Raw genomic sequence first — 25,208 nt, 5'->3', positions numbered from 1 at the left:
GCAAAATAAATAAATAAATAAATAAAATAAAAAGGGAGAGCTTCACTTATTCCTCAGGTTTCTCCTGTGCAAATTGTTGGGCTCCTTTCTTCTACTAGTAGATACTGCTCCCTTCTTCCCGATGCCCAGCTTTCCTGAAAGTTAGACCTAGAATAATTTTCTGCCCTCTATTCCCTTGTCCTCCATCAACAAAAAACGTATAACCAGCTGAAATGAACCCAGACATTGATGACTTTGGCTTGTTTTCTTATTCAGCTCACTTTAATTACGCTGTGGGCCATAGCATGTGTGATGTTGATAGAACGGGTAAAACATTCTCTGGCTTCTGAGACCTTCCCCTCACGAAGAAGCTGCTTTCCCTTAAGAAGATTGGCTTGTCTTCTCCTGCAAGAGAAAAAATGGTGAGCGGCAGACCCAAGAAACTATGATAAAGACATAATTCAAGAAACTTTCCTAGAAGAAAACATGTTTGACTCATTTGAAAGTACATACCAGGAGTACCTGTTGTGGCGCAGTAGAAACAAATTGGAGTAGCATCCATGAGGATGTGAGTTTGATCCCTGGCCTCGCTCAGCGGGTTAAGTATCTGGCTTGTCGTGAGCTGTGGTGTAGGCCAGTGGCTACAGCTCTGATTAGACCCCCAGCCTGGGAACCTCCATATGCCGTGGGCAAGGCCCTAAACAGACAAAAAGACAAAAAAAAAAAAGGAAAAAAGAAAAAAAAAAGATAAGGGAGGAATGGAGAAGCTTAAGAAAATGTGAGGCAAGACTTTTACACTATCAAAACCAACATTCCAGTATAAAGAGTGAAGCTTTATCAATAAAGTAGGAACTTGAGGTTTACAGTTTTCTGGGAGCTTCTCTTCTACTGGAGGACAAAACCAAAATAACATGGGAGACGTTGATATAAGGACAGTTAACCATCAGCTAAATGGTAATTTGTAGATACAAGACTAAATAAATAAGGGTTAGACAGGGAAAGAGCAGAAGCTATGTGCCCTGACAACGTCGTACCACTATTTCTTAAACAGGGAGAGAGAGTGCACATGCCAAAGAAAGAAAAATAAATTTTAACTGTTTTCAATAATCATATTGGTAGTGGTGGTACTAGTGTTTTATTCTGCGTCTACTGTTAAGTATAACGTGAGATAAAGTTATAAGATAGTCTAACTTTATCATCCCTGTATCCTTGAAAACAAGGATTCTCACTATGACAGAAAGGAGCTATGGACACAATACAGAAAAAGTTCAGTAAAAAACTCTGTGGTCTTTTTTTTTTTTTTTCTTCCTTTTTACGGCTGTACCTGCAGCAGATGGAAGTTCCCAGGCTAGGGGTCGAATCAGAGCTACGGCTGCCAGCCTGCGTCACAGCCACAGCAACGTGGGATCTGAGCCACATCTGCAACCTACGGCACAGCTCACGGCAACGCCAGATCCCTTAACCCACTGGGCGAGGCCAGAGATCAAATCCACAGCCTTATCGATCCTAGTCGGGTCCTTTAAACCCTCTGAGCCACAACAGGAACTCCAAAACCCTGTAGTCTTGAATTTGAAGTTATCAGTCTGAACTCATGAGGTTTTTATCTTTAAGTACATGTGTGTATTCACATATAGACAAATTTCCTAGTTCCACTTTTAAACTGAGCTCCAGAGATGAGACTTTGCAGAAAAGGATTTTAAATGCCCCTCCCACTGCTACAAAGGCACAAAGAAAGCTGATCCTACAGGAGTTAAGTCCGAAAGAACATTCAGGTCAGAGACAGACAGCTAAAACATTTTTTGGCTGTTCTCAAAAGTCAGCAAGAGAAAATAACTGTGATTAGAATTAAGAACATGGTGGGGGAGTTGCTGTGGTGGTGCAGCAGAAACAAATCCAACTAGGAACCATGAGGTTTCGGGTTCGATCCCTGGCCTCGCTACATGGGTTAAGGATCTGGTGTTGCCCTGAGCTGTGGTGTAGGTCGAAGACGTGGCTTGGATCCCACATTGCTCTGGCTGTGACGTAGGCCAGCGGCTACAGCTCCGATTAGACCCCTGGCCTGGGATCTTCCATATGCTGAGGGTACGGCCCTAAAAAGACAAAACAAACAAAAAAACATTGTGGGGGCACCCACGTGGGATGTGGCATGGACTAGTCCCTAATCATACTGGTTTAGGGTGTCACTAATCCTTTTATAACTAACCTGGAACTAATTTTTTATTAAAAGTATTTTCAGTAAACTGTATATTATTCCTATTACATTGTGGGCTCAGAAGGTCTTAGTTAATCCTTTAATAAACTTTATAGAAGTTCTGACTAAGAATCAGAGCCCTAGGGGAGTTCCCATCAGTAGTTAACAAACCCACCTAGGATCCATGAGGATGAGGGTTTGATCCCTGGCCTTGCTCAGTGGGTTAAGGATCCAATGTTGCCATGAGCTGTGGTGTAGGTCACAGACGTGGATTCAATCTGGCATTGCTGTGGCTGTGGAATAGGCCAGCGGCTACAGCTCCGATTCAACCCCTAGCCTGGGAACCACCATATGCCTTGAGTGTGGCCCTCAAAAAAAAAAGAAAAGAAAAGAAAAGAATCACAACCGCAGGGAGTTCCTGTTATAGCTCAGCAGAACCCGACTAGTGTCCAAGAATCAGAGCCCTCACAGCACTTCAAGTCAACTTTCTTAAAAAAAGAAAGAAAGAAAGAAAAAACCAGAGCCCACAAAGTTCAGCTCGATTGAAAAATCTAGACCTGCGGAGCCCTCTTCTAGGGTCAGAGATGGCAAAACTGGGCAAGGAGGACCTCTTACACAATGCTCCCTCAATGAGGTTTACTTCCATTCTGTGCTAACTCACACTCCCTTTAACAGCTAAGCCCAGGGGTTTTCCTATACAGGACAGTGACTCCTGGACATAAAAGCTAACAGAGGGTGAAAACAAGAACAGATGAAAGTGGTAAAATAAATCGTTCATTAAAATACAGAAAATCCTTCGAATGTTTACTGTAAAATTACTAGATTTTGTTAAGTTAAATGTGAACGATAAAATTTCTAGCATAACTGCTAAAAAACCAGAAATACAGTATATCACGTTTCTTTTTTGTAATTATTTTTAAAAATTTATATTACTGAAGCATAGTTGATTTACCATGTTATGTTAATTTCTGCTATAAAACAAAGTTATACACACAAACATTCTTTTTCATATTCTTTTCCATTATGGTTTATCACAGGATATTGCATTTAGTTCTCTGTGCTATACAGTAAGACACTGTTTACCCATTCTATATATAATAGTTCACATTTGCTAATCTCAAACTCCCAATCCCTCCCTCCCCCATCCCATGCTCTCTTGACAACTATGAGTCTGATCTCTATTTCTGTGAGTTTTCTGTTTTGTAAATAAGTTCATTATGTCACATTTTAGAGTCTACATAAAAGGGATATCTCATGGTATGTGCCTTTCTCTTTCTGACTTACTTCACTTGGTATGATAATCTCTAGGTACAGCCATGGTTGCTGCAAATGGCATTATTTCATTCTTTTTTGTGGCCAAGTAGTATTTCGTTGTGTATGTGAATCACATCTTCTTTATCCACTCATCTGTTAATGGACATTTGGGTTGTTTCCATGTCTTGGCTATTGTGAATAGTGCTGTGATGAACAGAGGGTGCATGTATCTTTTTGAATTATAGTTGTATCAGGATATATGCCCGGAAATGAGATTGCTGGATCATATGGTAACTCTAAGTTTAGTTTTCCAAGGAACATCTACACTGTTTTGAACAGTAGCGGCACCAATTTACATTCCCACCAATGGTGCAGGAGGTTCCCCTTTCTATACACCCTCTCTAGTATCTGTTATTTGTAGACTTTTTTTTTTTTTTTTTTGCCACAACCACAGCATAGGGAAGTTCCTGGCCAGGGACTAAACCTGTGTCACAGCAAGACCTGAGCTGCTGCAGTGACAACAATGGATCCTTAACCTGCTGTGCCTGGTTAGGCACTTCCTGTAGACTTTTTAATGATGGCCATTCTGACTGGCGTGAGGTGTTCCCTCATTGTAGTTTTGATTTGCATTTCTCTAATAATTAGCCATGTGGAACATCTTTTCATGTGCCTGTCAGGCATCTGTATGTCTTTGGAGAAATTCTATTTAGGTCTTCTGTCCATTTTTGGATTGGGTTATTTGTCTTTTTGATATTGATCTGTATGAGCTATGCGTATATTTTGGAAATTTCGGAAATTAAGCTCTTGTTGGTTGCATCACTTACAAATATTTTCTCCTAGTCTGTAGGTTGTCTTTCATTTTTTTATGGTTTCCTTTGTTGTACAAAGGCTTATAAGTTTGATCAGGTCACATACATTTATTTTTGCTTTTATTCCTATCGTCTTAGGAGTCTGACCTAAGAAAACACTGCTACGATTTATCGGTGAATATTTTGCCTATTTTCTCCTTAATTGATTGCCTACATTGTAACTTCATTGATTTACATGCAGCTGTCCAACTTTTCACCACCTGCTCAAGAGACTCACTTTTCAACTAGAAATAAGAAATAAAAATAAATAAATTAATAAATAAATAAATAAATAAATAAATAAAGGAGTTCCTATCATGGCATAGTGGTTAACGAATCCGACTAGGAACCATGAGGTTGCGGGTTCGGTCCCTGCCCTTGCTCGGTGGGTTAACGATCCGGCGTTGCCGTGAGCTGTGGTGTAGGTCGCAGACATGGCTTGGATCCTGCGTTGCTGTGGCTCTGGCGTAGGCTGGAGGCTACAGCTCCGATTCGACCCCTAGCCTGGGAACCTCCATATGCCTGCGGGAGCGGCCCAAGAAAAGGCAAAAAAAAAAAGAAAAGAAAAAAAGAAATAATGTTACAAAATAATCAACCCAGAAGTTAAGCAAGGTAGAAGCTATGTATTAGAAATTAATGATCACTGTAAAAAGAATAAAATTAGTCTATTTTAAAAAATGATGAAGATTGACAGAATGAATACTAAAAAAATTACTGATGTCTTCTTTATAAGAAACAAACTTGAAACCATTGACATAGTAAAACTGAAAATAAAGATACGAGGAACATACAAAAGAAGTTGTTAGAATAATATGACAGAATAAATTTTAGAACAAAAAGTACAGAGATGAAAAGTCACTACATATTGTTTCAATTTGCCACCAAAATACACCAAATTCTGAACGTGAATGTAACCCATAAAATAGCTTCAAAAGAAAGGAAGCAAAAAATGGACAGAACCACAAGATAAATGACAATTCCACTATCACAGTGAAATTTGAACATACTTTTCTCAGTAACTGCTGGATTAAGTAGACATATAAACAAACAAGCAAAAAACCCCACCAAAAAATCCTTATCCCTGATAAGGTTATGGAAGATTTGAGCACTACGGTCAATAAGCTTGATTTCCTGGACAGACAGGAAACCTTCCACTCAGTAACTGAAGAACACACATTCCTTTCTAGCACACATGGAACGTTAGGGTACTCTGTTCGTGCCACAAACAAAAATCACAAGAAATTTCTATCATATAGAGCACAGTGTTAGACCTTCAAGTAAAGTTAGAGAATCAACTTACTCTCTTCTGGACTTCTCCACTTCCTTTTTAGAAGGTAGAGTACATCCATCAAATACCAGGATAGGCTTGATCCCATGAGACAGTAACATATTTACAAATTTCATACAAAATCCTACATACCTAAAAATAAAGAAAAACATTTAAGGAATAAAGAAAAACATATATTCACCTTTCGACAATGACTTCTCCTCTGCTCTCCATCCCACACCCTCCACCCCAACCCCATCTTCTGCAACCAAAAAGATCATTGTCCATTGTGCTTAAGTCAATCATACTAAGATCTGTGGACCTTTCCACTAGAAGATAAATGATACATTGCTAAAAAGAAAATACACAAGTGTCCAAATCTCTGTGGAAAATCTCTGTCCCCAACTATGTTATGCTCGCTTGTTTTTCTATTGTTCCTATTTAAAATATAAACAGAATATTTGCCTTGCATCACATAAGGTCACAGAATCAGGACTGGATGTCAACATGGCCACGTTTTTTAGCCCCAAGTAAAGTAAAAGAATCAGAACTCACCTTGTCCCTTAGAAGCAACTGCCTTGCTTTGTTAACAGGGTTTAGCAGTGCATTGACTGTACCCAAGAAAGTGGGAGTCTGACATCGCCACAGATTTTAAGGCAATTGTGACAAGGGTAATCTTAGATAAAGAATAAAGGAGACAGTCTTTGGTCTTTGCCCACTAGTGTCCGAATACTCTGGCTTATGAGAAAGACCGCAAACCGGGCCTGTATCGCAGAAGGAAATGTTTCCTGATTTGGCAATATCCTAAAGCACACACTCTCCCTTTGTGATAAACCTGGCATTGAATGAGAATGATCCCACTGAAGAATTACTCTTCATTATAAGTCTCGTTCTTAGTTGGCAAAGAATTAATACAAGGTTCAAACTTACTTATCGGTAGGCTCCCCTTTGGCTAGTTTTTCAGCACAAGCAACAGCTCCTTTGTGAAGCCAGCAGTATGTATCCACAGCTACTACCTGACCTTTATACTTCCTCACGTGGACAGGTTCAGAAGCTTCTTTGATAAACTGCAGTAATCCTTGGATCCCCATAGTGGCAAGTTAACTAGAGGATGTGAAAAGAGAAAGGGAAAGCAGCAATATTTAAAGCAAATTATATTTACCCCCAAATTTTTGAAAAATAAAGAAAGAGAGCTTGGAAACTGAAACAGCAGCTGCTGTTGTTTAGATATTTGAGAATCAATGCACTTTATTTTATTTATTTATTTATTTTTGCTTTTTAGGCCCCGAGATCAAACCCATGCCACAGCAGTGACCTTGGCGGCTGCAGTGACGACACCAGATCCTTGACCTGGTGCGCCACAGGAGAACTCCATAAGCTATACTTTTTTCAGGCCTGAAAATTTACTACTATCGGGATGCTTTATTCCAAGTAATGACCATTCTGTGAATCAGCAGTGGTGGTGCCCGGAGGCACCTCCATCAGACTCTGCAAGCTCCAGGCAAAATAATATGAAACTGTGCCTGCTGTGAAAAAACAGCTGCACGATAAACGCTTTAATTCCCCACCCACTTCCATCCAGGTTGTAGCACCAAACCCTTTCCACACAGAAACCTGAAGATGCCACAATCCTCCCCATCCCCAACTCCCCATAATAAAAAACAAAAGCAGGAGAATCCCATCCTGGTGCAGCAGAAATGAATCCAACTAGTATTCATGAGGACACGGGTTCAATCCCTGGCCTCTCTCAGTGGGTCGGGGATCCAGTGTTGCCGAGAGCTGTGATGTAGGTTGCAGAATCAACTTGGATCTGGCATTGCTGTGACAGTGGCACAGGCCAGCAGCTGCAGCTCTGATTTGATTCCTAGCCTGGGAACTTCCATAAGCTGCAGGTGCTGCCCTAAAAAGCAAAAAAAAAAAAAAGTGAAAGTGGCAGACACTTCGTATTTCTTAACATAACTCTCTCCTATCAGACATTAAGTTTGGAAGGAAAGGAAGGAAGTACCCACAGGTTCAGATATCAGACTTACCCTGTTGATACACTCTAATCCAGGAATAAATTTCAGTTCCTCTGCAGATTCTCAACTCCACTTCTAGTGACTAGGATTCACTAGTTGTGGAATGAGATGGGAATTCTGAATTTTACACACAGGCAATTTGGATGCAGGTGGTCCTCAAGCCACAGTTTGGGGAAAAGCTATTAGCTTCCTACCACTCAGATGTTCCTAAAAAGTTTTCTTTCACTCTGAGGAAAACTAAAATAGTAAATATTTCATGAAGCTTACATGTTTCTTCTAAGTTGGGTAAATATTCTCCAGTATGTGTTTCTTCTTCAGCACAATGAGGAGAGAGGAGGGAGGCACAAAGCATCCTCAAGAGACGGTCCCAGGACAGGTAGTAGTGATGTCACCGCTCCATCCAGTCTCACAGGGACTGGCAGGTCGGCCCAGAAGCCGGTTCCAGGAGTTCCTGTGATCTGCGCAAAGTTAAGAAAACAATGTACTTGTCAACATTTGGAAACTGGGAGTTTGAGCATAAAACCGGCCGGTTAGCTTTTGCAGAAAAACAAGAGGACCCTCCCTCAGTCGGCCAAACCGCACTCCCAGGCCAGGTGAGCCCGCTCCACCGATCCATACTTTCCTGCACCAGGAGCTCCGCTCGCTCGCTCGCGGGTGCTTCGCCAGCCGCCCCCAGGGCCACTGCAAGGTCTGGCGCGCCTCAGACCATCCCTTTCTCACCCTAAGACCCTAGATCCCCAGAGATGGAGCGGGTACCAGTAGGCAGACACCACGGGCCGCCCACCCCTCTCACTTCCCGGGAAAGGCCATCCGTCCGGCTGAGCGCAACCGGATGGGGGCCCCGAAGCCTGTCTGCATGGTCCCCACTCACGTGGTCCGGTACAGGGGAGACTGTGGCACGGAAGTCGAGGAACAGGCAAGCAGCGCAGCGCTCATCGCAGCACAGACCGCCGGACCTTTCAATTTGCGCGGTAGGGGCGGGGGGCGGCGCCCAGAGGAAGTGACGTCACAACCTCGCGCCGCCGGCACCGCCTCCCAGCACCTCCCGCTCCCGGCCTGGACCGTGACCTAGACGCTGCTTTTCTGCTGGCCGGGTCCGCTGACCATGGAGCCCTGGGCTTCTTTGTGGAGGGGTGAGAACAGAGCTGGCTCTGCTGCCACCGGGGCGCGGCACCTGGAAAGTGCTTTTAAGTTCCTGTCTCTGGGAGTCGTGAATCTGTCCGGACTGCAGCCTGAGCTCCTGGCGCTTAAGCGCTAGGAGCGCCGCCGCCGCCGCCGCCGCCGCCGCCGCCGCCGCCGCCGCCGCCGCCGCCGCCGCCGCCGCCGCCGCCGCCGCGTGTTTGGCTTGCGGTTTCTAAACCTAGAAAGATCCCTGACTGGAGTAGCCCTTGGGTTGTGCTGCTGCCCCTCCTCCTCACAGGCAGCTGCACGTGGGCTGCTCGGACACAAACTGCAGCTTAGGTACACGTTCCTTGGATTCCCCTGTAGCCTTTTGGAAAGGGAAGGAGCACTTACTAAATTCACTGGGAAGTGACAGAGAGCCTTTCCTTGGCCAGGTTGGACAGGTGCTTCTGCCCTCTTCTCAACTAGTTCTCAACCTTGGCCTCTAAAGACTTAGGCACTAAGATGGTTTTGAACATCAAGTTGGCATCGTAGGATGACTCCAGCTCCACTTAGAATGCCTGCCTGACAAAGCTCAAGGTGCCAAGAGAATTTAGCATTTGTTCAGCCAACGCCAGAAGAGAGTCTCTGCTCCTCAATGTCTCTAGGAGAGGAGGAGCCTAACTTCCATAAACTGCTTAGTGTCCCCAGGTGAGTCTCCAACTTTCCCTTCTCGATTTTTAAAAAATTCTCACTACCTGAGTCTATTGAGTCACCACCACACACACACACACACACACACACCCCTATTCCCTCTTTAAACTGCCCAGCCACTTCTGTACAAATCCAGGATGAGTCATTTCATGCTTGACACATCCCTGTTTCAGTATATTATTGACGAAAATCTGCCGTGATCACTTTACCTAGTGTCCAGCTTAATCTCTGGCAGAAGCCTGGGAAAACTTTATAACCAGTCATGAAAATGGACCTATGGTGCATACACTTTGAAGACATTTCTGACTTTGGAGGCCACGTGGGGGGAAGCTTCTAGTCCTAATAACACTAAACCTGGTTGCTGTCTTCTTAGGAGTATTGTAGTTAAGGAAATAAATGAGGAAGTTCCTGTTGTTGATGCGTTGATTCTGGCACATCAGAAATGATTCCAACGTGATTCCAATGAGTAGTATCCATGATGATGAGTGTTCGATCCCTGGCCCCAGTGGGTTGGGGAATCCTGTATTGCCTTGAGCTGTGGTGTAGTTCTCAGATGAGGCTCAGATCCCAAGTTGCTGTGACTGTGGTGTGGGCCCACAGCTGTAGCTCCGATTGTGCCCCTAGCCTGGGATTTTCCATGTGCTGCAGGTGCGGCCCTAAAAAGCAAAAAGAAAAAAAAAATGGGATGAAGTTTAGTCAGGTCAGACCACAGAGTATATTCTGGGTCCAGAGATGAGCTGGAATGAAAATTCAGACTCAATTTAAGGAGTTAAAGGGGAAGAAGTGAGCACATTTTAAAAAATGCTTCTTGTTTGACTGCCTCCTCTGCATGTTTCTCTCATGCTTTTAAAGTCTTATGATCAGTCTATCATGTCAATATATTACCTTCTAAATTGTTGGAAAGATGCCACTGGTGGGGGGGAGTGGGATGTGCATAGTAGGAGCAGTAGGAGCTTGTTTTAAGAGCTGAGCCCAGGAGAGGAGGTGAGAAAAGTTATCTTGCCATGGGGTTCCACCAGCTCTACAGTGGTAGACCTCACCCTGTTCCTGCTTGGAGCTGACTGTAGCAGACTGGGGGAGAGTTCCAAACTAGGCTGAAGAGGAACTTAAATGTGGGCAGGATTCCTTGTAGAGAAATGTTCTTTTTCTTTCTTTTTTTCCTTTCCTTCTTTCTTTCTTTCTGGCCATGCCCGTGACACGAGGGAGTTCCCAGGCCAGCGATGGAACCCATGTCACAGCAGGGACAATGCTGTGTCCTTAACCTACTGAGCCCCAGGAGGAACTCCTGTAAGAGAAGTGTTTTCATAGTCAATGGACTGACTACCCAGCTGTAAGTAACTGCTTCAGTGTCTGATCCCAGCAAGAGGATGCCACACATGGCGGGGGGTGGAGTGGTGTCTTAGGAAGTAGCCCAGATACCAAAAATATGTCCACTGCCATATACCTGGACAAAACAGTGATTCAGAGGGAGACACACACCTTGATGTTCATGGTAGCACTTTTCACAATAACCAACCCTCAGAAACAGCCTATCCATCAACTGACGAATGGATAAAGAAAATGTACATATATATATATATGTGTGTATATATATACAGGAATACTACGCAGCCATGAAAAAGAATGAACGAATGCCATTTGCAGTGACATGGATGGACCTAGAGATGAACATGCTTGGTGAATTATGTCAGAAAGACAACCATGTCATATGTATATGTGGAACCTAAAATTTGGCACAAATGAACCTACCTACAACACAGAAACACAGAGGATAGATTTTTGGTTGCCAAGGAGGAGGAGGGAGGAAGAGGGTTGGACTGGGAGTTGGGGATAGTAGATGCAAACTATGACATTTAGAATGGATAGACAGCAAGGTCCTTCTGTATAGAACAGGGAACTATATCCAATTCCCTGGGATAGACCATAAAGGAAAATTTTTTTTGAAGAATGTTTATATGTGACTGTCTCAGTCACTTTGCTGTATAACAGAAATTAGCACATTATAAATCAACTATAACTTTTTAACGTGAAAATAAAATTGCACTTTTGAAAAAGCTGAGATCTTTATATTGAATACTTCCCATTAGTTTTAACTATCTTTTTGTGAATAAAAATTATGTCGAACTTTCAAAAATGAAATGTGCCCATGATATCACTACCATGGACAGTTATTGCACCACAAACAGTGCATGTCTGTGTTACTATTTTGCCTCCAAAGATTCCAGACTGGATTCTTGGCTGCAGTGTTGAAAGAAAGAAAATAGCCGTTAACAGTGATTTCCCAAACAGAATGCTTTTACTCTTTGGGAAGATAAAGCCCTTTGACTCAGTTCTTGAGGTGATGTACTAACATGCCTTTGGTGTGCCTGTTGGTCCTAGGTGGAGTGGGGAACACAGACCTGGTTCCTGTCTTCAAGCAACTCAGGATCTAATCTGCAGACAAGACAGGGATTCATCCAAAAGGTAAGTCACACATGATGGTGATGTGTTAGGAACTTCTGAAAGGAGTGGAGGAGCCCACAGAGTTCTCAGCGTAAGGCTCAGTTGTCTTCCCAGCTCTCTGAAGTCTTTCCTCCCAGCAGCCCAGACATCCTGTGATGACCTCTGCCCTGACCATTCTCATCCGCGTTCATTGGACTGTCCCCAGGTTTAGCAGATAAGAACAAGATAGGCCCAGTTACAATGGCATTTCAGATAAACAACAGATACATTTAAGTATAAGGATGCCTTGTGCGATATTTGAGACTTACTCAAAAGTATTCCATGTTTCTCTGAAATGCAGATGGATATATACCACATCTTTCTTCGCTCATCCTTCCGTAGATGCTTGGGTTGTTTTCCTGTCGTGGTGATTGTAACTCATGTTGTCATGAACAAAGAGGTGTATATAATTTTCAAGTGAGTGTTTTCAGCTTCTTTAGATAAATCGCCAGAAGTGGAATTGCTGGGTCCTACTGTAGTTTTGATTTTAATTTTTTGAGGAATCTCATGCTGTTTTCCACTGTGGCTGCACCAGTAATGTTCCTTTTTCTCCACATCCTCTCCAACATTTATTGCTTGTGTGTGTGTGTGTGTGTGTGTGTCTGTCTGTCTGTCTGTCTGTTTTTATAGTAACCATTCTCTAAGGGATGAGGTGAAATATTATTGTGGTTTTGGTTTGTAGTTCCATTAGTGTGGTTGAACATCTTTTCTTTCTCTTTTTCTTTTTTCTTTTTTTTTTTTTTTTGTCTTTTTAGGGCCACACTCATGGCACCTCTTTTCATATACCTGTTGGCCATTTTCTGTTTTCTTTGGGAAAACGTCTATTCAGATCCTAGGCCCGTGGTTTTTTTTTTTGTTTGATCGGTTGGTTTTTGTTTGTTTTATGCCACCCCCAAGGCATACAGAAGCTCCCAGTTTAGGGACGGAACCAGCAGCACCCCATGCCACTGTGGTGACAATGGCAGATCTTTAACCCGCTGAGCCACACTGGAATTCTCCTCTATTTTTGTACTGGGTTGCTTGGGGGTTTTTGATGTGGAGTCGAACGAGTTTGTTTTGTTGTTTTTAATGTATTTTGGCTCTTAACCCCTTATCGGCTGTACGATTAGTAAATACCTTCCCATAGAATAGGTTCCCTTTTCAGTTTGTTGAAGGTGTCTTTCACTGCAGAAACTTTTTAGTCTGATGTCATTCCACTTGTTTCATTTTCCCTCTCTGTCACTTGCCTTTGAAGTCAGATCCAAGCATAATCAGTGAGACAGATGTCCGTGTGCTTACCCCCATGTTTTCTCCTCGACATTGTGTGGTTTCAGTTCTTCCATCCGAGTCTTTAGTCCATTTTAATTTGGGGATGTGTGAGGTAGTGGTCTAGTTCCATTCCTTTGCGTGTGCCTATGCAGTTCTTCCAGCACCATTGATTGACAAAGCCGTCCTTTGTCCATTGGATGCTCTCTGTTCCTTTGTTGGAAAGGAATTTTCTGTGTCTGTGTTGGTTTTACTTCTGGGCTGTCAATGTTGTTTCACTGGTCTGTATGTTTGTTTTTGTGCCAGTCCTGATCTGTTTTGATATCTATAGCTTTGTGGTATAGTTTGAAATCAGGCAATGTAATCCTTCCAGCTTTGCTGCTCTTTCTCAAGGTGGTTGTAGCTAATGGGGCTCTATCGTGGTTCCATACCAATTTTAGAAGTGTTTCTGGAGTTCCCGTCGTGGCGCAGTGGTTAACGAATCCGACTAGGAACCATGAGGTTGCGGGTCCGGTCCCTGCCCTTGCTCAGTGGGTTAACGATCCGGCGTTGCCGGGAGCTGTGGTGTAGGTTGCAGACGTGGCTCGGATCCCACGTTGCTGTGGCTCTGGCGTAGGCCGGTGGCTACAGCTCCGATTCAACCCCTAGCCTGGGAACCTCCATATGCCGCGGGAGCGGCCCAAGAAATAGCAACAACAACAACAACAACAAAAGACAAAAGACAAAAAAAAAAAAAAAAGAAGTGTTTCTCCTAGTTCTGTGCAATGTGTGATTGGGATTTTGGTAGAGATTGTATTGAGTCTCTGTTGCTTTTGGTAACCTGGACATTTGAATGAGATGAATTCACTCATCAACATGAACTACCTTTCCATTAATCTGTGTCTTTCATTTCTTTCCTCAACATCGTATAATTTTCAGTGTACAGTTCTTTACCTTCTCGGGTTAAATTTCTTTCTAGGTAGTTTATGTTTGATGCAATCGTAAATATGATCTTTTGGTTTGTTTCTGTTTTAAATCTTCTATGTCTTTGTTCAGTCTTTCTTGTACTGTATTGATCTTTGCCTTCAGTTTTTTTTCCGAGCTCTTGGATCCTCTTGACTATCGTTACTCTAAAGTCATTTTGCATGGAGGTGGCGGGGTGGGGTGGGGGGTTGTCTTGTTCCTTCATCTGGTTCATATTTCTCTGGCTTTTCACTTTGTATGCTTTTTGTGTGATCTTGTTTGAGTAGGCTAGAGGTGTGTGGCCTCTCTTGGTTCTGGTGTCTGGCCCCTTGTAGGTGAAATGGATAGAGGGGCTTGTGGCCAGCTTCCTGATGGGAGGGACAGGTGCCTGCCCGCTGGTAGGTGGAGCTGAGCCTTGTCCCTCTAGGGGGTGGACCTTTGTCTCTGGGTGTGATGTGGGGCCCTTGAGGTACCTGTGTGTTGATCAGTGGGGCTCTGTTCCCAGCCTGTTGGTTGTTTGGCCTGGGGCTTCTCAGGCCTAATGTGTGGGACCAGATTCTTCCAAAATGGCCGCCTCCAGGGGAGCTCATGCCAACAGCCACTCCTGGGACCTCTGCCTAGACTGTCCCACCCCCACAGCATGCCCCAGCCACCCCCTCCTTTCCCGGGAGACCCTCCATGACCGGCCGGGTCATTCTGACCCAGATTCTTCTTGAGTGCCTGCTTAGCCCTGGGACCCAGTGCACATGAAAGCCTGTGTGCACCCTCTGGGAGTGGAGTTTCTGTCTCCCCCAGTCCTGTGGCGCTCTTGCACACAAGCCTCACTGGCCTTCAATGCCAAGTGTTCCAGGGGCTCCTCCTCCCCATGCCAGACCCCCCTGGCTTGGGCACCTGCCCTGGGGTTCAGAAGTCTCCTGTGGGAAAGCCTCTGAAATAGAGTTCTTTTGCAGTCCGTGGGCCGCCCACCCAGGGGGAATGGGATTGCTTATATCATGAATGAGTACCTCCTGCTGTCTCAGTGTGGCTCCTTATTGCTTTTGGGTGTAGGATATCTTTTTCTTGGTAGTTTCCAGTCTATTTTGTTGATGGTTGTTCAGCACTTTGTTGTAATTTTGGTGTTTTCATGATGTTGTAATTTTGGTGTTTTCATGAGAGGAGCGGAGCTTAAATCCTCCTACTCTGCCATCTGTCTATTTCTATCTCCCTCTCTTTTTTTTTTTTTCCTGTCTTTTTGTCTTTTCTGTGGCCGCTCTTGCAGCATATGTAGGTTCCCAGGCTAGAGGTCTAATCGGAGCTGTAGCTGCCGGCCTACACCAGAGTCGCAGCAACAGGGGATCCTCAACCCACTAAGCGAGGCCAGGGATCGAACCCGCAACCTCATAGTTCCTAGTTGGATGTGTTAACCACTGAACCACAATGGGAACTCCTTGTCTGTTTCTCTTCGTGGGTTTTTGTTTTGTTTTGTTTGTTTTTAGGACTGCACTTGCAGCATCTAGAAGTTTCCAGGTTAAGGGTTGAATCAGAGAGTAGCCCCCAGCCTACACCACAGCCACGTGGAATCTGAGTTGCATCTGCCACTACACCACAGCTCACAGCAACACAGGATCCTTCACCCACTGAGCAAGGCCAGGGATTGAACCTGTGTCCTCATGGATACTAGTTGGGTTTATTAACCACTGAGCCATGACAGGAACTCCTGTTCTCTCTCTCTCTTTTTTTTTTTTCCCTCTTTTTTCCTTTTCTAGGGCCGCCTCCGTGGCATATGGAGGTTCCCAGGCTAGGGGTGTAATTGGAAATGTATCCACTGTCCTATACCACAGCCACAGCAATGAGGGATCTGAGCCACGTCTGCGATCTACACCACAGCTCAGGGCAATGCTGGATCCTTAACCCACTGAGCAAGGCCAGGGATCGAACCCACAACCTCATGGTTCCTAGTTGGATGCGTTAACCACTGTGCCACTACGGGAACTCCTTCTATTTCTCTTTTTGGTGTTTTGTTATCATTGTATAGAAATGCCACTGATATGTATGTTGATTATGTAAACTGAAACGTGACTGAATGTATTCATTCTAACAGGTTTTTGCTGAAGTATGTAGGATCTTCTATTAGAGTATCATGTAATCTGCAGAAAGGACAGTTTTAGTTTTTTCATTTATGATTCGGATGCCTTTTATTTCTGTTTCTTGTCTAATTGTTAGTAGAACGTCAAATACTATGTGGAATAAAAGGGGCAAGAGTGGGCATCCTTGTCTTCATCATCATCTTAGGGGAGAAAAAGCATTCAGCTTGTCACAGTTGAGTGGCATATTAGCTGTGGGTTTGCAATTAATGGCCTTTATTAAGTTGAGGTCCATTCCCTTTATACTCGCTTTGTTGAGAGTTTTTAACATGAGTGGATGTTGAATTTTGTCAAATGGGTTTCTTTGCATTTATTGAAATAATCATATGGTTTTTACCCTTTTTTTTATTTTTGGTTTTAGTTTTAGGGCTGCACCCACATCATACATTTGTTCCCAGGATAGGGGTCTAATCGGAGCTAGAGCTGCTGGCCTACACCACAGCCAAGCAACTTCTGTTTCCTTTCCCAGATGATGGAAGTTTTTAGTCATTATTTCTTCAATTAATTTTTCTGTCCTGTTCTTTCTCTTCTTCTGGAACCACCGCTGTAATGCAGATGTTATTCTGCTTGATGGTATCCCATAGGTCCATTAAAGTAACCTAATTTTTTCAAAAATTCTTTTTTTGTTTTGCTGCTCTGTCTGATTGAGTTGCATTGTTTTGTCGGGCAGGTCTCTGATTAATTCTCCTTCATCCAGTCTGCTGTTGAACCCCTCGAGTGTGTTTTTCAGTTCACTAATAACTTCTCTTTGGTTCTTTCCTCTACTTCCTATCTCTTTGTTGAAGATCTCTTTGTGTTCATTCCTTCTTCTGAATTCAGTAAGCATCTTTATGTCCATGACTTCTGACTCTTTATCAGGTAGATGACTTATTTCCACTTCATTTTGTTCTTTTTCTGTGATTTTGCCTTGAGCTTTTTTTTAGGAAGATATCCCTGTATTTCATTTTGCCTAATTTTCTGTGTGTGTTTCTATGCATTAGGTCCGTTAGCCATCTCTCCCAGTCTTGAAGGAGAGGATTTATTGGGAGCTGTCCTTTAGGGCTGAGAGGCGCCATCCCCCTTGGCCACAAGAGCCAGGCACTCAAGGGGTGTCTCCTCTGTGGTCTGTGTGAACCCTCCTGTTGTGGTAGGGGCCCAGCTGCGACTCTCCTCGCTGGGAGGTGGGGAAGCTCCTGTCTGGGACACAGGGTGCCTGGCTGTGGCGAATGGGAAGCCCTGACTTTTTCATGTTCTCTCTGCTTGAAAGCCCTTGTGTCCTGACGTGTAATTTGGAACATAGTGCCTCCATTGTTCCAGAGCCGGGTTTTCTCCCACGTGGACTGAGGGAGGTGATCGAGGGCCCTGGTCCTCAGGAAGGCTTCGCAGCCTCTCTGGGTTGCTTTCTCCCCTTTCCCTTGCTTCAGGCAGGGTTGCTACAGCCACAGCTGAACAGCACGTCCACAACCGTCATACTTATAGACACACCAGCGCTTGCCAAGCAGAAGCGTGGGAATGGGGTTCCTCTCAGTCAGCAGCAAGGGGAGGCTGTTTCTCAGAGCCCATTTCGCTCCCAGCCATGGAGACACACCTGGGAGTGAGCTCCAGTGCTGAGCAGGTCATCTTCCTTTTGTCAGAGAGTTGGGGGGCTGTGTGTTCACATTTTCCTCTGTTGGACTGAATATGAAGGTTAAAAGTGGGATTTTTAAAGTAGAACTGTGAAGAGGGTTACAGAAATGTGAGCAGAGGTAGTAATTGTTAGGTAGCCATGGAACACAGTGTTCTTTTTGTCTGATTGATTGGAGCAGCTCTGGTTTTCTGACTGAGTTTTCTATTATTAGGTGTTTGTCTTTGTAGCTCAGATTGATTTTTCTTTATGTTTAATTGTTTTTACATTTTTAGAGTATTTAACCGAATTACTTTTTCATTGTATTTTTACAGTGACTTTTACTATGCCAAATCTGTCTCTCTTTTTTTTTTTTTTTGGCCACCCAGTGGCGTGAGGGTTTCCTGAGCTAAGTAAGGATCAGATCTGAGCTGCAGTCCCAATCTCTGCTGCAGCTGCTCAGTGCCAGTTTCTTAACCCACTGCGCTGGGCCTGGGATCGAACATGTGTCCCAAAACTCCCAAGACCACACTGATTCCATTGTACCACAGTGGGAGCTCCCAAATGGTTCTTGTAGTGTTCAAATGAAGTTTGCTTTTTATTTTTATTTTTTATTTTTTTATTTTTTGCCATTTCTTGGGCCACTCCCACGGCATATGGAGGTTCGCAGGCTAGGGGTTAAACCGGAGCTGTAGCCGCCGGCCTACGCCACAGCAACACGAGATCTGAGCCGCGTCTGCAACCTACACTACAGCTCACGGCAGCGCCAGATCCTTAACCCGCTGAGCAAGGGCAGGGATCGAACCCGCAACCTCATGGTTCCTAGTTGGATTCGTTAACCACTGAGCCAAGATGGGAACTCCTGAAGTTTGCTTTTTAAATGAATTTAAGTTAAATATGTGTCCATTTGAAGAATTCATTCCTCCTTACAGCAAAGTATGCCTAAGGATCATGTTCAAAAACATGTTCCCTGAGAAGTTTTCTACCTGTATAGAATCCAGTAGTATAGAAAAGAAAAGGAATAGTGCTATGAGCTACTGCATGAGGTAAAATGAGATAGGATGTATTGTTTGATGAGCGCTTCAGTAGTGTATCTTAATTATGGAATTTCATCCCAAAAAACTGAACTAAAACTACCGTAAGATTCAGCAAATCCATTGCTGGGCCTTCTGATGAAAACGAGCATCCTAATTTGAAAAGATAGGACCAGCTCTGTCCATTGAAGTATTCTTTAGACCTTTTCTCTCACAAAACTTCTTTTCACAACAGCACATGATAATGTGTAGACCAGCCAGGATATGGCAGCAGCCTGTGTCCACTGAGAGATGAGTCAAGAAGATGTGGTGTCCCTGTGCAGTGCAGTGGTATTCGGTCAGAAAAGCGAGTGGCCTCTTGCCATTGGCTACACCTTGGGTAGGCTTAGAAAGTATTATGCTGAAGGCCACAGTCAGACAAGTCAGGGCAGATACTGTGTGATGTCCCTGATCTGTGCAGTCTAATACCCAAAACCAATGAACAAACACACCAAAGAGTAACAGACTCATAGATACAAGGAGGAAAAGAGGACACCATCTCCCTTGTCCTATCAGAGAGCGATGCATTCGGTCTCTCAGTTTTAGATACTTGGGGTGAATCAGCCATGGCAGAGTTGTCTCTCACAGCCTCCCTTACCTTACACCCTCCCTGCTTGGCTTGAAATACTGCAATGCTCTCAGTTTTCTCCTGGAATTGTCTCATGTTCCATGTGGGCTGGTGCTCACTTTGCTCTCAAGCCAGATTTCATGACACTATCCCAGGAACTGGTGTGATGAGGGGTTGAATTTTGAGAAGAATACATTTAACCCTAGAGCTTTGAGTTACCTAAAGTTTGTTGCTTAGACAATCATGAGATATCTGTTTTAAGACACCCCTCTGTTGAAAGTAGGGTGAGTCTTTGTTCAGGCATAGTAAGTTTTGTACGTATACAATGACAGGGACACTGTTAGTGAAGAACCAATGGGAAGATAATCAAGTGTACAGATTGTTGCATCCAGAGAAAAATTCTATATACGGTCAATGAGTGAAGAATTTTACAATTTGATGAGCATATGCTTAGCGTGTGGCCTTTTACAATTTAATTTCTATAACTACTCTCTTTCTTCTGGACAAATGTTACCTATGGAATGTAAAAATGTCTGGTGCCTCAACTACTAGAAATGAGTGAAAATGGTATTTCCATCAAAAAATGGGAGCCCTTTTAAATCTGAATATGTTAGGTTTTTTGCCTTTTCCCTAAATGTTGAATACCCATTATATTTGGGGAGGTCTTTTTCTCTCAAATAATGTCTTTTCAAAACAGAGAATAATACTGCTTGACTTCAGGATGCAGTTTTGAAGTACAGTGTTGACCCTGTCCAGGGAAACAGCCACTCGGCTATATAGAGCAGGTGGGCCCAGAGGGGCAGAGTTGCCTTCCCTCTGAAAGTTCCAGGCCTTGACCAGTTGCTACGGCAATGGAATGATGCCCACGGAGCCTTGTGGTCCAACTGCCAGTCTGAGAGTAGAGAGGAGAGCGTTCGGCCACAGCTGGGAGGCTCTCCCCTTAACTGCTCAAGGAATTGACGATGGGGAACCTGAGTTGTTGTTCAGGAGGTATGTTGATACTGATCTAAAGGCTGTTCTTTCAGATGGGTGGTTCATTTTGACTGAACATATTATCTCCGTCTTTATATTCATTGCCACCAGTCTCATCAGTCTCTCGAGCCATAGGTCTGTTATACAGGCTTGCTGTATGACTAAGGCATACCTTAATGCTCCGAGTGCGCCGACTGCCTCACATATTTTCCCAAATTTGAGAAAAGACTCATGTCTCATGGCAGTTTGAAACACGTTCTCCCAGAGCACAGAAACTGCAGACATGCTCCTCTGCCTTTTTTGAAGCACGAGGCCCTCACTGTCAGCCCTGCAGTGGACATTCAGAAGGGGGACATTACAGCTCCACTCTTCTGAACGTACATGGCAATATCTGAACCCACCTGCTAGCAGTCCAAAGGCAGAGGAATTTCAATGGAGAAAGAAACGGGGATTTTTCAGGTTGGATTTCCAGGGGTGGATGAGGACCATCCCACTGGCTCTTTGGGTGCTAGCTGGTAGTGTGGTGCCAGGGGCCAGTGCCAGCAGGTTAGTGGGGTGAACATTGGGTAAGGAAGGGAAGGAGGGTCTCTCTGGTGATCCTCAGAGAGACCCGGGGTGGGGTCTTCAAGCTGAGGTCTGGAGGGGGTCTCTCTAGGAGGAGCAGGGACTCTGCCCCTGCCGCTCTCAGGTCTAGAGAAGGATGAGGAGTGTCCAGAGTATAGACTGGGTTTGGGCGGTAGAAGACTTGCACTCTGGCCCCTTGTCAGCCAGGCCTTGGTCAAGGTTGCTCAGACTGGTGCTCTGATGCAAAGTCAGCGAGACATGGCGAGTCACAGACTTCCTTTCCTAACCCCCCCCCCCCGCCCCCGTCCAGCACCATCCAGATGGCCACCTCCCCAGCGAATCCACAAGCCCTGATTGTCCAGGTGTGGTCTGCTGCAGGAAAGCTGATTCTTGCTGGAGCCCTCCTGTGAACTTGGTTGAAGATGTTTTGATCTCTGAGTGAGATTGGGGATGCAAGCAGACTGCTGTTCACAGGAGGTGGTCAGCTGGTCACCGTGAAGGGCTGACAATGGGAAGGTTGGGGGAGGATGGGGCGAGTTGGAGTTTCTCTAGTCCTCCAGAGGAGCTCTTTTTGGGCGAACATTTGTATTTTGGATTGGGGGTCGGAAGATAGAGGCGAAATGTTGGGTAAAGAATTGGCCTGCTCTCCTGGCTCCGACATGTTCTCCAGGATCACCCCAGGACATCTTGGGGCAGCAGGATTTGACAGAGAGAGAGAGTGAGAGAGTAAGGGGAGTCCTGGATTCAAGCACGCGTCCAGGGCATGATCTCAGCGCCGAGCAGGTTTCAGTGGTTCAGGGGGATCTGCGACCTGAGGGAACCAACTGCACTCTTGCCCCAGATCCGTCACGCATGATTGGCGTGACTCTTGAGAAGTTGCTCTAAGTTTCAGTGGTGTCCACTGGAAGATAGGGGTTGCCGAGCCCCTGTTTTGCACCCTCTTCCTCTAAAGCGGCATGATATGCGGATTAGGGAAAATGACAGTAGACATTCTCCCTGAGCCGTAAAGCCTCCTTCCCATGGAAAGGCCTTTGCCTGTTTTGTTCTTCCTCACTCCTTAGTTATTGTCAGTATCCAGTCTATTTGGAACGTGGGTCTTTTTCTCTCACCTGTCTTGTTTTCTCAAGCAGAGAGTAATACCGTGTGATTCTGGGATGCAGTTTTTGAGAGAATATGTTGACCCTGAACTGCCATCCCTGTCCGTAGAAATACACACTAGTCTAGACAGAGCAGGTGGGCCCAGAGGGGGCAGAGTTGCCTTCCCTCTGAAAGTTCCAGGCCTTGACTGGTTGCCACAGCAATAGGATGATACCCACGGGGTCCTGCGGTCCAACTGCCACTCTGTGAGTGGAGAGGTGTGTGTTGGGCCACAACTGGGAGGCTCTCCCCTTCACCCCTCGAGTTGGACGATGGGCAACCTGAGCTGTGGTTGGGGAGGAATGTTGATACTGATCTAAAGGCTGTTCCATCAGATGGCATAGGTTACCCTGAAGGAAGATGTTCTCTGATTTTTTTGTTTTCATTTCCACCACTTCAGTTTGTGTACAGAGATATAAATCTCTTATACAGCCATTTTGTATTACTCTTAAGATTTTTAATTATTGCTTCCTGGTTGGGCGCCTCAAATTTTTTCTTAATTTATAAAATACTCCTTCCTATTTCCCATGTACAAACCTTCTCCCATCACACTAACCCCAGTAATACCCTACTCTGCCTTTGTTCAGTGCAGAGGGACCCTGATTCCATCCTTCAATGCACCTGATGGCAATGGGCATATCAACTTCTGAAGCCAAATAATTGCATTTTAAATGTAGAAATTGATTGTAAGGAATGAAACTTGGATTTTCAAGTAGGATTTCCATGGGTTGATGATGATAAGCTCACTGGGTAGTTGGCTGTTCGCTGGTAGTGTGCTGAGAACACACAGTGCCGGTAGGTTCGTGGGGTGAACATTTGGTAACTGAGGGAAGGAGGGTCCGACTGGTGATCCACAGAGGGAGACTTAGGGTCAGGTCTTCAAGCTGAGAGTCTCTAAAGGGTCCCTTTAAGAAGATAGAAGACTCTATCCCTGCCACCCTTCTTCAGGGTCTGAAGAAGGATGAGGAGTTTCCAGGGTACAGATTGGGTTTGGGTGAAGAATGACTTGAGCTCCTGCTCATTCTCAGCCACACCTTGGTCCGGGCTGCAGAGAAGGAGCTCAGACTCCTATTGCTGTACAGCAGCAAGGGGTACAACATTGTCAATCAACAGTATTTTCATCACAACAATTTTTTAAAGAAAATTGTGTGAGACATTGACAGTCAGAGACTTTAATTTACTAAACAGTCAAAGCACTGGCCCAGATGGTCTCCTCCCAAGTGAATTCCCAGGAACCTCTTATCCAGGCATTATCAGCTGAAGGGAAGCTCATTCTTGGCAGAGGCCTCTTGTGGCATCCGGTCGAGACTGTTCTGAGCTCTGAGCCATCCTGGGGGCGAAACAGACCCCTAGTCGCTGGAGGTTGTCAGCTGGTTGTCGTGAAAGTGTAATGTGATGCAGTGGATGACATGAAGATTTGGGGGAGAATGCCTGGGTTGGAGCATGCACGGAGCCAGGGCAAAGCCTTGGTCCTTCAGAGGGGCTTTGTTTGGAGGAAAATGTTGGATTCAGATCAGGGATTAAAGCATGGAGACAAAGGGCTGGATAAGGGTTTGGACTGATGTCTTGGTTCAGCATCTCCTGCAGGGAAGGCATCAGAGCTCGCCCACTAAAACCTTGGGATGGGAGGACTTGTGGGAGAGTGAGAAGATCTCTTGATTCAAGGGTCCAGGGCATGGTCTTGGCCCTGAGCAGGTGTCCGGCCTTCAGGGTTCAGGGATTTCTGTCCTCAAGGAACCAACTACATTCTTGGCCCACATCCATCCTTCAACATTGCCGTGATTCTTGTCAAGTTAGTCTAAAGTTCAATGCCCTCTACTGTCAAAGCAGGCTTACACTCTCTGGGTTGCACCCCCTTCGCCTGCAACTGGGCCAACTTGGGGATGAGAGGAGATGATGAGAGATACTCTACATGACCTGGAAACTTCCTTCCCATGACGCTCTTCCATACTCTCTTGCTGTGGAGCTATTCAAACCCCCTCTTTCGGTCCAACCAGCACCAAGACTCAAGCTTATGCAGGTAGTCATTCAATGAAACCAATCCCAAATGTTAACAAGAGATCCGCGGATAAACCAAAGGCAGTATGTACCCACACAAAAACAAAATTCTACCGGAAAAAAAAATTGTAAATATGTTACTACATGGATGATCCAAAATGAAACACCCTTTTAACAATAGTGAAGTCAAACAGACACAGGAAAAGAAATATTGAACAATTCAACATATAGGCGGTAAGTAGATTAGGCAGATTGTCAAAGGTGGAAAGTAGAGAGGGCTAAGACCTGGCAGCAGGGCTGAAGGGGGAGTCATTCCTGAATGGGTGCAGAGGTCCTATGAGTTATGATGAGAAAGGTTGTTATGGACAGTGGTGCAAAGTACATAGCATTGGGAAGGCCTGCTCTCCCCGTGAGTTTCCTATTGCCAAAGTATTCCAAAGAGAAGCATTATGTATCTAAGAAAAGAAAAGAGGTGAAACATCCCAGAGGATGGAGTGTGAACACAGGAGCACCCTGTGGGAAGAGTAGGGAAGCTGAAATGATCTCCTGCCATTTCAGAAGATGGAGGAATGTGGCTGGAGAGGAAAATGGGCAGGAGGATTCACGAGACTCTGTCATGGCAACAGAGCCTGCATGCTCGTGTTGGCCATTTCTCCGATGGAGAATATGCCACGGAGAGGTTCCCTTTAGCAAGAGAGGCAGAGGCTCCCTTTCTGAGGTCTTTCAAGGTGCTCTCTGCCTTCCTTCAAAACGTTTACCCAGGAGGATGGGCCAAGAGAAGCTCCATCCCACCCCCACCCCTTGACTCCCAGCCCATGTCCAGTCAGGTGAGGCGCCCAGAGTACCTCGTGAGCAGCACCACCGCCTTGCTGACAGTGACTTGTGTGTCCCCCTAGCAACGCACGACGATGTTGTGGAGGCCGGTGGGAGTGAGAAGACCGAGGAGGAGGCCCCAGTACCTGAGGTGGAGGAGGAGGAGGAGGAGGAAAAGGAGGAGGCTGCAGCCATAGACAAGGCGGAGGAGGAGGAGGAAAAGGAGGAGGCTGCAGCCATAGACAAGGCGGAGGAGGAGGAAAAGGAGGAGGCTGCAGACATAGACAAGGCGGAGGAGGAGGAGGAAAAGGAGGAGGCTGCAGCCATAGACAAGGCGG

General features: G+C 45.1%; 1 protein-coding gene and 1 long non-coding RNA gene across 3 annotated transcripts in view; one reads left to right on the top strand and one right to left on the bottom strand.

Moving 5' to 3' along the window:
- Positions 1 to 8,529, bottom strand: part of EXO1 (exonuclease 1) — a 39,943-nt gene extending 31,414 nt beyond the window's left edge. The window contains exons 1-5 of one of the 2 annotated variants that reach the window (XM_047755095.1): positions 8,429 to 8,529; positions 7,825 to 8,015; positions 6,470 to 6,643; positions 5,573 to 5,692; positions 261 to 384 (exon numbers count right to left, since the gene is read on the bottom strand). In XM_047755095.1, the coding sequence (XP_047611051.1) occupies positions 261 to 384; positions 5,573 to 5,692; positions 6,470 to 6,630 (405 nt within the window). In that variant the 5' untranslated portion in view covers positions 6,631 to 6,643; positions 7,825 to 8,015; positions 8,429 to 8,529. The remainder of the gene's footprint in view (positions 1 to 260; positions 385 to 5,572; positions 5,693 to 6,469; positions 6,644 to 7,824; positions 8,016 to 8,428) is intronic. The other variant, XM_047755096.1, reaches the window with a different exon arrangement.
- Positions 8,530 to 8,856: 327 nt separating this feature from the next.
- Positions 8,857 to 25,028, top strand: LOC125112732 (uncharacterized). The gene is made up of 3 exons (XR_007131240.1): positions 8,857 to 9,369; positions 11,752 to 11,835; positions 24,954 to 25,028. It is a non-coding gene; the product is annotated as an uncharacterized LOC125112732 (long non-coding RNA).
- The last annotated feature ends 180 nt before the right edge of the window (positions 25,029 to 25,208 follow it).

This window comes from Phacochoerus africanus, chromosome 12 (assembly GCF_016906955.1).
Source record: "Phacochoerus africanus isolate WHEZ1 chromosome 12, ROS_Pafr_v1, whole genome shotgun sequence".
NCBI classification, from domain to species: Eukaryota; Metazoa; Chordata; class Mammalia; order Artiodactyla; family Suidae; genus Phacochoerus; species Phacochoerus africanus.
The sequence above is the reverse complement of the archived record's forward strand: the minus strand, read 5'-3'. Positions and strand labels throughout refer to the sequence as shown.